This window comes from Saccopteryx leptura, chromosome 2 (genome assembly GCF_036850995.1).
Source record: "Saccopteryx leptura isolate mSacLep1 chromosome 2, mSacLep1_pri_phased_curated, whole genome shotgun sequence".
Lineage (NCBI taxonomy): Eukaryota > Metazoa > Chordata > Mammalia > Chiroptera > Emballonuridae > Saccopteryx > Saccopteryx leptura.
Genome location: NC_089504.1, coordinates 6,162,754 through 6,174,902, shown reverse-complemented (window position 1 = coordinate 6,174,902; position 12,149 = coordinate 6,162,754). Strand labels below are relative to the sequence as shown.

The window sequence follows — 12,149 nt, the reverse complement described above, 5'->3', positions numbered from 1 at the left end:
TTGTTCTTTATTTTAAATATATTTGTTCCTGTTTTGTTTTTTTTACTTTAAAATAAGATATGTGCAGTGTGCATAGGAATTTGTTCATAGTTTTTTTTTTATAGTCCAGCCCTCCAACGGTCTGAGGGACAGTGAACTGGCCCCCTGTGTAAAAAGTTTGGGGACCCCTGCACTAGAATGACTGGCTGCATCGGAGCAATGCCCCAGATGGGCAGAGCATCGCCCCCTGGTGGGCATGCTGGGTGGATTCTGATCGGGCACATGCGGGAGTCTGACTGCCTCCCTACTTCTAACTTTGGAAAAATACAAAAATAAATAAACAAACAAACAAACAAATAAAGAAATAAAAATAAATGTTCACCCGGGTCACCACAGTCCTGCCTGCCACCCCAGGAGGGCAGGGAGACGCTGTTCTTGGCAGTCCTGCTGGTAGCACAGTGGCCATCGGGAGGGCATGGGTCAGTGCTGTCCCCTGCTGGGGTGGCTGGACACGGAGCTCCTGCCTGGGACTGTTCACAGGGGCATGTCCTGTGTAGAGCCAGCCGGTGCCCCGACACAGGCCGGTCAGCAGTGGGGTGGGAGGGCAGGAAGGAGGCTCTCCCCAGTGTCTGCCCACCCCCTGGGGCACCTCCCTGAACTAAAAGGCTACCTTTCTGTTCTCTCTTGCAGTTACCGAGAAGGAAGTCCAGCAGTGGTGAGTAACTGCTCTTCCTCTAATGTTGTGGGGGTGCGAGGGTGTTGGCTCTGTGCTGGTGGGACAGCAGTCCCCTGCCTGGGACAGGGGCATGTGGAGCGGCCTCACACCGGCCTACCTACAAACCAGTCCAAGTGGCCTTTGTTCACAACCTGACACAGATGAAAATCAACTGAGTGGGGGGAGGGGGTGGGGATGAAGCGTCGGTGACTCCTTGCCTCGTGTGACAACTGTAAGGACCACTAGACTCTAAAGGGTTAATTCAGGCCCTGCTTACCAAAGGGAGGAGTTTGGACCAGTAACGAGTGTGGATACAGGGTCCCAGGCCCGGCCTTGTCACTACGTCATCCTATGACCTTCAGAAGTCTCTTCCCCTTTCTGGGCTTCAGCTGTCCCTTCTCTAAAGTGATAGATTAGACTGGATGGCAAATACATGTGCTCTTGGATGCCAGCTCTAATCCATCGGTAGTGGCGGCGTGGGGTGCTCTGTTACTGAGGCTGTATGCCATGCAGCGAAGGGGAAGTGTAGCAGTGAGAGATGAATGAGGTCTGTAATGGATTAGTGATGCCTGCCCTGGTCCTGGGAGAGGAGGGTGGCGTGTTGTCTGTCACTGTGGGTTGTGGAGTGGACAGGGTGAACCCGAGTTGGGGCCATGCAGCGAAGGGGAAGTGTAGCAGTGAGAGATGAATGAGGTCTGTAATGGGTTAGTGATGCCTGCCCTGGTCCTGGGGGAGGAGGGTGGCGTGTTGTCTGTCACTGTGGGTTGTGGAGTGGACAGGGTGAACCCGAGTTGGGGCCATGCAGCGAAGGGGAAGTGTAGCAGTGAGAGATAAATAAGGTCTGTAATGGATTAGTGATGCCTGCCCTGGTCCTGGGAGAGGAGGGTGGCGTGTTGTCTGTCACTGTGGGTTGTGGAGTGGACAGGGTGAACCTGAGTTGGGGCCATGCAGCGAAGGGGAAGTGTAGCAGTGAGAGATGAATGAGGTCTGTAATGGGTTAGTGATGCCTGCCCTGGTCCTGGGAGGGGAGGGTGGCGTGTTGTCTGTCACTGTGGGTTGTGGAGTGGACAGGGTGAACCCGAGTTGGGGCCATGCAGCGAAGGGGAAGTGTAGCAGTGAGAGATGAATGAGGTCTGTAATGGGTTAGTGATGCCTGCCCTGGCCCTGGGAGAGGAGGGTGGCGTGTTGTCTGTCACTGTGGGTTGTGGAGTGGACAGGGTGAACCTGAGTTGGGGCCACGCAGCGAAGGGGAAGTGTAGCAGTGAGAGATGAATGAGGTCTGTAATGGGTTAGTGATGCCTGCCCTGGCCCTGGGAGAGGAGGGTGGCGTGTTGTCTGTCACTGTGGGTTGTGGAGTGGACAGGGTGAACCTGAGTTGGGGCCACGCAGCGAAGGGGAAGTGTAGCAGTGAGAGATGAATGAGGTCTGTAATGGGTTAGTGATGCCTGCCCTGGTCCTGGGAGAGGAGGGTGGCGTGTTGTCTGTCACTGTGGGTTGTGGAGTGGACAGGATGAACCTGAGTTGGGGCCATGGTTTGGGGAGCAAGGAGGTTAGCTTCTTGAGCTTGCAGGCCTTCTGGTAAAGTTTGATGGTTTAGTAATGAACTCCTGAGGCCTAGCTTTGTCTTCCCTATTCGAGGGACCTTGAATGATCCCACTCCTGAGCCTCAGTTTCCCCGTGTGTATGATAGGAATGGTGACGCACTGGGGAGACATTTCCTGTACAGGTCATAGCACGGTGCCCAGGAACGGCCGCCATTGCCGGCGGCCTTCCGTCCACTGTTCCGGTGGGGAGCCGAGGCCGAGAGCCGTGTTCTCGTCCCTTTCATCCTCAGTCGCCGTCCCATCATGGCCTTTCGTAGCGGAGATCTCTGAGTCCCAGCAGGTGCAGGGCCCACCTGCGCCTCCTGCGTCCTGCCCCGCTCACACTGGGGCCTCCCCCTGGAGAGGCGGGAGGCGCAGCGGACAGGTGCACTCCAGAGCTGTCCAGAGCTGGACTTGAGTCCCAGCTCCCTACATTCTGGCTGAGTGACCTTGGACAAGTTACTGGACTTCTCAGTACCTCGGTTTCCCCATCTGGAAAGTGAGCTGCCCTGGCCGGGTAAGTCAGTTGGTTAGAGCATTGTCCTCATACACCAAGGTTGTAGGTTTGATCCCCGGATAGGACACATACAAGAATCAACCAATGAATGCCCAGTGATTGGAACAACAAATCAATGTTGTTTGCTCTCTCTCCCTTCTCTCTCTAAAATCAATAAATTAAAAAAATTATAGGCCCTGGCCAGTTGGCTCAGCAGTAGAGCGTCGGCCTGGCGTGCAGGAGTCCTGGGTTCAATTCCCGGCCAGGGCACACAGGAGAAGCGCCCATCTGCTTCTCCACCCCTCCCCCTCTCCTTCCTCTCTGTTTCTCTCTTCCCCTCCCGCAGCGAGGCTCCATTGGAGCAAAGATGGCCCGGGCGCTGAGGATGGCTCCATGGCCTCTGCCTCAGGTGCTAGAATGGCTCTAGATGCAACAGAGCGACGCCCCAGAGGGGCAGAGCATCGCCCCCTGGTGGGCGTGCTGGGTGGATCCCGGTCGTGCGCATGTGGGAGTCTGTCTGACTGCCTCCCCGTTTCCAGCTTCGGAAAAATGAATTATAAAGAAATAATAGTCAAACTTCAGTGGAATATTGTGAGGAATAAATGAGCTAATTTATATAAAATGTTTGGGACAGAACCTAGTAATCTCTGTTGGTATTGTTAACCAACAACAGCGCTAATACTGTTATGCTCGTCAGCACAACCGATGGAGCAACCCTGAGATTGAGGGTCCCCTCCTCATTATGCAGATGGGGAAGCGGAGGCCCACACAGGTGGAGTGACTTTGCTTAGTTCTTCAAGCTGGCATTTGAGCTGCAGCCTGGATGAGGACTTGGCCATGGAAGAGAGTGTTCCAGGCACAGGGAACAGCAAGGACAGAGGCTCAGAGGTGGAGACAGGCTTGGTGTGTTTGAGGAACAGCAGAGAGACCAATGAGGTGTGCGTGTGCATGCGTGTGTGCGCGTGTGGAGTCTGGGTCCAGCTCACTCCTCCGAGGCCCAGGCTGAGGGGGCTCAGACCTGCTGGCTCTTGCTCTGGGAAACCCCACAAAGCCCAAGGCAGGGGTCAGGGGCGAGGAAAGGAAGAAGGAGGCCTCGTCCTCCTGGATGTGTTTGGAACCCTCACCCACGGCCCTCTGAAGTCAGAGCTCCAGGAAGCTCTGAGGTCGGGGAGGGATGCCAGAAGAGGTGAGTTGTTTAAAGAGATAACAAAACGGTTCCTAGGCCGCGATGCTGCCGTCCCGGCTGAGGTTCTTTCTGCCTTCTTATTTACCCGTCATTCTAGTCCGTTCCCACCCGGCACACTGGTGTAGCCCTCCGCATGGCACGGAGGGTGACCGGCCTGGAGGGCGGGGCGGGCTCGCTGTGGGCGGGCCCCGGAGAACAGCCCTCTGTGGGAACAGAGCGGTGAGATCCGGAAAGTCCGAGCAGGCCGGGCCTTTGGGGAACCAGGGCCCTGGCCGCACGGGGGCTTCCTCAGTGAACGAGGAGCCTAGCCGGCATTGGACCCGTGTGTCGTGGCAGGTGTTCACCCATTCATGCATCCACTGTCGTTCATTTGTTCATTTATTTATTCGCTCATTCATTCGTTTGTTCGGTAAGTCTTTACTGAGCACTTACATGTGCCAGGCCAGTTCTGGGTGCTGGGGGGCAGCACTGGAGTCTCCTGGGGGGCACGGGCTGGCGCGGCCAGGGCAGAAGGAGGAGGAAGCCCAGCGTCCCATCGGGGCTGCTTTGGAAAGTGGCATTCAGCCTTCGATGTTTTTGTGAAATGACAGATTTCTTCTCTCCTCACCTTTGAAAGAAGTGTAAGAATGCTGCTGTCAGGGTCGGGAGTTGCCGTTCTCGTCTCCGCCCTGGCAGAGGTGGCAGAGGGCAAGTCCCCAAGCGCAGTCAGCCATGTCGGAAGCTCAGGCCTGCCTGCCGGAAATCACAGGGTGATGTCCCTGGGCGGTGCCTGTTTCCGGGGCTTCCAGTGTCCTCCAGGGTTTCCCCTCCGATTCCCCAAGGGCTCTCCTGCCCCCGAGAGGTGAGGCCGCTGGTCTTGAACAAGGTTGTGTGAGGAGTGGCCTCTGTAGAAATGCCTCAGGCTGAGAGACCCTGTGGAGGGGGCTCGGGTTCCTGGCCCATGCCCCAAGGCCATCCTGCGTCCCAGGAGGTCAGGTATCAGGGAGGACTTCCTGGGGCCAGAGCGAGAGCCTCCTCCTTGGACTGCTGGCCGCGCAGGGCAGAGGGGTGGGCTGTCCATGGCAACGAGAACGCTGGTACACGGGGGAGGTCCTCTCAGTGGGTCTCTAGTAGTAACTGCTATCTGGAGTCACAGCCCCCTGGAAGAACAGACACTTGTGATAGACACCCCTCAAGCTTGGGGGGGTCCCCAGTGGCCATCTAGTTCAGTGTTTCTGCTGCCTGGGGACCTTTGGCAATGTCTGGGGACACTTTTGGCTGTCATAGCTTAGGGGAGGGGTGCCGGCTTTGAGCAGATGGAAGCCAGGGATGCTGCTCACAGGCGACAGGGTACAGGACGGGACCCCACTGTCCAGACCCAAATGTCATTGGTGCTGGGTGGAGGAACCCTGATGTAGTCTGATATCGGCAGGGAAGTCAAGTGACATTGTAGGGAACGTGTCTACTCAGGGTCCCCTCTCACGGTGAGACAGGACGGGATCAGCACTGCAGCTCAGGGTCCCTCACAGTGAGATGGGACGGGATCAGCACAGGGTCCCTCACAGTGAGATGGGACGGGATCAGCACAGGGTCCCTCACAGTGAGATGGGACGGGATCAGCACAGGGTCCCTCACAGTGAGACAGGACGGGATCAGCACAGGGTCCCTCACAGTGAGACGGGACGGGATCAGCACAGGGTCCCTCACAGTGAGACGGGACGGGATCAGCACAGGGTCCCTCACAGTGAGACAGGACGGGATCAGCTCAGGGTCCCTCACAGTGAGATGGGACGGGATCAGCACTGCAGCTCAGGGTCCCTCACAGTGAGACGGGACGGGATCAGCACAGGGTCCCTCACAGTGAGATGGGACGGGATCAGCACAGGGTCCCTCACAGTGAGATGGGGCGGGATCAGCACAGGGTCCCTCACAGTGAGACAGGACGGGATCAGCACTGCAGCTCAGGGTCCCTCACAGTGAGATGGGACGGGATCAGCACTGCAGCTCAGGGTCCCTCACAGTGAGATGGGACGGGATCAGCTCAGGGTCCCTCACAGTGAGATGGGACGGGATCAGCTCAGGGTCCCTCACAGTGAGATGGGACGGGATCAGCACTGCAGCACAGGGTCCCTCACAGTGAGATGGGACGGGATCAGCACAGGGTCCCTCACAGTGAGACAGGACGGGATCAGCACTGCAGCTCAGGGTCCCTCACAGTGAGACGGGACGGGATCAGCTCAGGGTCCCTCACGGTGAGATGGGACGGGATCAGCACAGGGTCCCTCACAGTGAGATGGGACGGGATCAGCACTGCAGCTCCGGCCCGTGTCTCCTGGGCACCGGGGAGAGGGGCAGTTTTCCGGGCAGCACCAAGTCTGCGGGAGGCAGGGACGGCCCCCCAGGAGGAGAGGGATGAGGCCCGGGCCTGTGGGAACCTGAGGCCCGGGCCCAGGTGGCGAAGACATTTCTGGGCAGGAGCTTCATTACGAGGCAGCAGCTCCCTCAGGCGCCCGCAGTGAGGTGTGTGCCCGGTGAGGGGTGCCCCGACCCAGCTGCCCAGTGAGGGGTGGCTGCACCTCAGGGCTGGACCCTGGGCGGCATGGAGTGCTGGCCTCAGAGCTGTGATGACTGGCAGGGCGGATTCAGGGCCCGGGGACACGGGAGTGCCTGGGGCAGCTCAGACCTCCCTCTCTGCTCCAGCAAGGCGGGTTGCCCCCACAGCAGGGTTATGCCACGTTGGACCGGCAGGCGCTTTACCCACGTGTTGACACTGGGGTGGTGCAGACATGGGGCCGGTGACGTGGGAGCCTGGGAGGCAGCTCTGGTCCGAGTCCCATGTCTGCTGCTGACTTGCTGTGTGACATTGAGCCAGTCTTTCTCCCTCTCTGGGCCCCCTGGAGTGCGGGGGAGTACATCAGTGGTTCTCTGTGTCTATAGGGAGCTCGAGGTCCAGCCAGGGACTCGGGGCTCAGGAGGCAGACGCGGCACTCCTGGGCTGGCGCTCCCTCTGGCCGGCACTCATTCACTCATTCACCGGACAGTTTTACTAAGCCAGGCCGCCTCCCAGGCCCTGGGGCACCTCCGTGTCAGGGAGCTCCCAATCAGGTGGGGGACGCAGCCTGGAGACATGGTCCCTATGGTGCTGGGGACATCCAGGGGTGTGGGAGTGGGAGGAGCCAGGTGGCCTCTGGGCAGTCTCAGAGGACTTCTTGGAGGAAGCGACAGCTAAGCTGGGATATGGTGGATGAGTGGATTAGCCTGATGAAGAGGAGGAAGACGTGTTTTGCAGGTAGCATGACCTGTAGGTACAAAGGTCTGGAGGCTAGACGTGGCCTGACAAGTTCTAGAAAGTGTGGCTGGGTATGAAATATGGGGGTGGTTGGGAAGAAGAGGCTGTGCCAGCCCCTCATGGTCATTGCCCATGGGGGTAGGCTTCCTGGGGCCCCTACTGTCTCCAGAGGGGTCTGGGGTCCCACAGTGACAGTGGCAGCTTATGCAGGGATAACTAGAAGGCCTCCCTGAAGACTCCTTACTGGGGCCACCCCCATTAACGCTCTGGGGACACCCCTGCAGCTGCCGCAGCCCAGAGCTCACAGCTTCCCCTCCCCAGAGAGAAGAGGCGGCCCCTGCGAGGCCCCCCCCCCCCACAGGGAACATCCAGGAGATGCCTTTGGGAGCCTGTTATTTCCTCTTGATTGTTTTAAATAATCTTTCAGAATCGCTCAGTTACATCCATCCATCCGTCATGGAGAAATGAGATCTGGAGCAGGGGAGAGGTAATGGCCCCTGTCCCGGCATCCGGAGCCATGTGGTGACCTTGGAGTGTGCCCCGCTTGCTGTGGTCATCAAGTCCTGTGCCAGGCGGGTCCCCTCCTCCTGCCCCGGAACCCCTGGCCTGCAGGCCTCGGGTCATGGGGCAGGCCTTGTCCCCGAAACGCCCCTTCTCCCAGCTCTGCCTCCGGGCCCAGGCGTGCAGATCTGAGCCCTGAGCACCCTGCTGGGAAGAAGGCTTTAAGGGGGAGGGTTCCTCAGGGGGCCAGTTCCTCCCTGGTACCTGCTGTGGGAGGGCCACTGGGCCTCAGTGCCTTTACCTGTGACATGGGGTCACAGAGCCCACTCTGCAGGGCTGAGGTGGCTGCTGCGTGAGGAACTACCCACAGAGGCGTAGCTCAGGGCCAGCGGGGACTGTCATTGAGCAGCTGTAGCAAAGGTCCAGGTGGAGGGTGGGATTGGGCAGTGACCCTGGTTCCTGAGCTGGGACTCGCCTTCCTGGGCCTCTGGCCCCTTGAGTTGTCCCACGAGAGGACCGGTGAGCAGACTTAACCTCTTCCACAACCTCGTGCTTCCTAGGAACCATCAAGACAGTGGTGTGCCCACTCTAGCCACACCCCAGGAAGGATGGCCCGCCCCTTATCCATCTTCTCTGTTCCCCTCCCAGTCTCTCCCTTACCCCAGCACCCCTCACCCCTACACCCTAGCCCTACACCCCTCACCCCTATACCCCTCACCCCTACACCCCTCACCCATATACCCCTCACCCCTACACCCTTCACCCATATACCCCTCACCCCTACACCCATCACCCATATACCCCTCACCCCTACACCCCTCACCCCTATACCCCTCACCCCTATACCCCTCACCCCTACACCCCTCACCCATATACCCCTCACCCCTACACCCCTCACCCGTATACCCCTCACCCGTATACCCCTCACCCCTACACCCCTCACCCATACACCCCTCACCCATATACCCCTCACCCATATACCCCTCACCCCTACACCCCTTACCCATACACCCCTCACCCATACACCCCTCACCCATACACCCCTCACCCATATACCCCTCACCCCTACACCCCTCACCCCTACACCCCTCACCCCTATACCCCTCACCCCTATACCCCTCACCCGTATACCCCTCACCCCTACACCCCTCACCCATACACCCCTCACCCATATACCCCTCACCCCTACACCTCTCACCCATACACCCCTCACCCATACACCCCTCACCCATACACCCCTCACCCATATACCCCTCACCCCTACACCCCTCACCCCTACACCCCTCACCCATACACCCCTCACCCCTACACCCCTCACCCCTACACCCCTCACCCGTACACCCCTCACCCGTACACCCCTCACCCGTACACCCCTCACCCCTACACCCCTCACCCCTACACCCCTCACCCCTACACCCCTCACCCATACACCCCTCACCCATACACCCTTCACCCATATACCCCTCACCCCTACACCCCTCACCCCTACACCCCTCACCCTACACCCCTCACCCATATACCCCTCACCCCTACACCCCTCACCCATACACCCGTCACCCATACACCCCTCACCCATACACCCCTCACCCCTACACCCCTCACCCCTACACCCCTCACCCATACACCCCTCACCCATACACCCCTCACCCATACACCCCTCACCCATACACCCCTCACCCATACACCCCTCACCCATACACCCTTCACCCATATACCCCTCACCCCTACACCCCTCACCCCTACACCCCTCACCCTACACCCCTCACCCATATACCCCTCACCCCTACACCCCTCACCCATACACCCGTCACCCATACACCCCTCACCCCTACACCCCTCACCCATATACCTCTCACCCATATACCCCTCACCCCTACACCCCTCACCCCTACACCCCTCACCCATATACTCCTCACCCCTACACCCCTCACCCATACACCCCTCACCCATATACCCTTCACCCATATACCCCTCACCCCTACACCCCTCACCCCTACACCCCTCACCCATACACCCCTCACCCATATACCCCTCACCCCTACACCCCTCACCCCTACACCCCTCACCCCTACACCCCTCACCCTACACCCCTCACCCATATACCCCTCACCCCTACACCCCTCACCCCTACACCCCTCACCCCTACAGAGCAGCTGTGTTAGCAGACAGCTGACCTCCATCATTCAGGCTGCCGTCCCCAGGGTTCCCTCCTTTGGTGCCATGAGTGTCCCTTCAGGTCCTTGTGTGACCAGCGCCCAGTGCCAGGCTCCTAGATTGCTCTGTAATGGGTCAGGGAGCTGTGACTTCCCCAGACCTTCCTTGATCTGTGGACCCCTGTCACGGCGCCACCAGCGACCTCAAACACGATGCTCCCAGAATCCTCTCCTTGCACGTGAGAGGGGAGAGTCCCTCTGCATGGTCTCAGAGCAGAGACCCGCGAGGCAGGTGCGAAGGTCTTCAGCGATAGTGTCTCTTTGTCTCCAGCCCCCAGCTCGGCTCCAGTCTGGGCTGCGGGGACTCACACCTGCCTCCCCGAGCCTCCGTTTCCTCATCCTTGCAATGGGCTTCATCGTGGTACCTAGCTCACAGGGCTGTTCGGGCATTGTTCCGGGAGACTGAGATTTGCAGAATTCCCAGCACAGTTTCCGGGGGGGGGCGGGCGGTAAGGGCTGTAGCTGATAATAGGCAAGCCCTCTCTCTGGCTTCTCTTTGTGCTGGAGCCTCCTCAGAGGAACCTGCGTCAGTTACATATAGAACACTAAGGATCCCGCTGTGGATTGTTCTTTCTGCCAAGTGTGCCCCATGCACCGTGTTGATCCCAACAAAGTGGATGTGAGAACTGTCCCTTTTATGGATGAGGAGACTGAGGCTCAGAGAGGTGAGGGCACCTGCCCGAGGTTGCACAGCAGCTAACCAATGGCAGAGCTGGGGTTTGGGCTGCACAGCCACATTGCTGTCAGCCAGGCTCTGGAGGGTTCTGTGCTCGGCGCTGGGAATACACGGGGGACAAGCCCACTTGGAACAAGATTCCCTCCAAGCTCACACGGTTGCTCTGGCATCTGTTACGTGGTTCTTGGGAACAGAGGCTGGGGGAGGGGTCTGTGTATATTGGGGTGTAGGCATGTGGGAGAAACCAGCTGCCAGCCCCATATGGTGACTCTGCCCACCAGTTCTGCCAGCACCACCAGCCATCCGGTTCTGGGGGCCAGGAGGGGGGACAGTGGAGGAAGTAGTGAGGGACAGAACTGCTTTGTGCAAGAACGTGGCTTTGGGGGCGTTGTTGGGTTGAGTTTTGTTTTAGCCCCCCCACCCCCACCCCCGTGTGGCTCATGGGCTGCGTGGCCAACTGTTCTGTGTGCACTATCTGGGTTAATTCTCTTGTGACTCTTACCCCCTGTGCCAATGAGGCTCAGAGAGGTACAGTCACCTATCTCAGACCACACAGCTCGCGAGAGGCAGAGGGGGGATGAGCCTGTGCCTGTGACGTCCTGGTCTGTACGCAGGACCCCCGTGTGTCGCTGTGTCTTTGGACAGGGACCCACAGCCCTTGGGGCGCTGGGCAGGAGCTCCCAGGCAGGAGCTTCCGGCAGGTGGGTGATGTTGGCGTCTCTTCCTCTCACTCTCTCGGTCTGCCTCCTCAGGTACAAGGGCTTCATCAAGGACTGCCCCAGCGGGCAGCTGGACGCGGCGGGCTTCCAGAAGATCTACAAGCAGTTCTTCCCGTTTGGAGACCCCACCAAATTCGCCACGTTTGTTTTCAACGTCTTTGATGAAAACAAGGTGAGCCGGGGGTGGATGGGGCCTGCGCGGCTGAGTCCCCACCCCCTGCTGCAGCCTCGCGGGCGGCTCCGGGGCTCCCGCGGCTCCACACCCACTCTCTCCTGCCAGTGTGCCTTCCCGGAGAAGGAACACACACACGCGTGCACACTCAAATGCACATCTACAGACACAAATACCTGTGCGATGCAAAACCACGCACACACGCACTCAGTGCACACACAGGCATGTGGATGTATACAATGTATGAACTCACATGTGCCACACAGACACGTGCATGCACACGTGTACCATGGACCCACACGTGGACACATACGAACACTTTGATCTGTTTCTTACTAGCACCAAATGCAAATCTCTCCAGGGACAGTAACAGGGTTTATAATCAGAATGGACATTTGCTGAACACTTACGGTGGGCGAAGCCCTTGACGTGGAATGTTTTCAGTGAGGACTCACCTCCTGGGGGGGGTGTCAGTTTAGGAAACTGAGGTCCTCAGGGGCAGACAACCTAGGGTCTTCCGGGCCTGGCCTCTTTTACTGAGCATCGTGTTTTCAAGGTCGGTCTGTGCCGCAGTGTGTCCCCTCCTGGCGCCGGCCGCGCGGGCCGTGGGCGTACCCGCCATTGGGGCACCCGCAGTCCCC

At 58.9% G+C, this 12,149-nt stretch overlaps 1 protein-coding gene across 1 annotated transcript in view; it reads left to right on the top strand.

The window, feature by feature from the left end:
* The window catches only part of NCS1 (neuronal calcium sensor 1), a 52,044-nt gene that overhangs the window by 23,843 nt on the left and 16,052 nt on the right, over positions 1 to 12,149 (top strand). The window contains exons 2-3 of the mRNA XM_066366903.1: positions 670 to 694; positions 11,370 to 11,508. Coding sequence (XP_066223000.1) covers positions 670 to 694; positions 11,370 to 11,508 — 164 coding nt within the window. The remainder of the gene's footprint in view (positions 1 to 669; positions 695 to 11,369; positions 11,509 to 12,149) is intronic.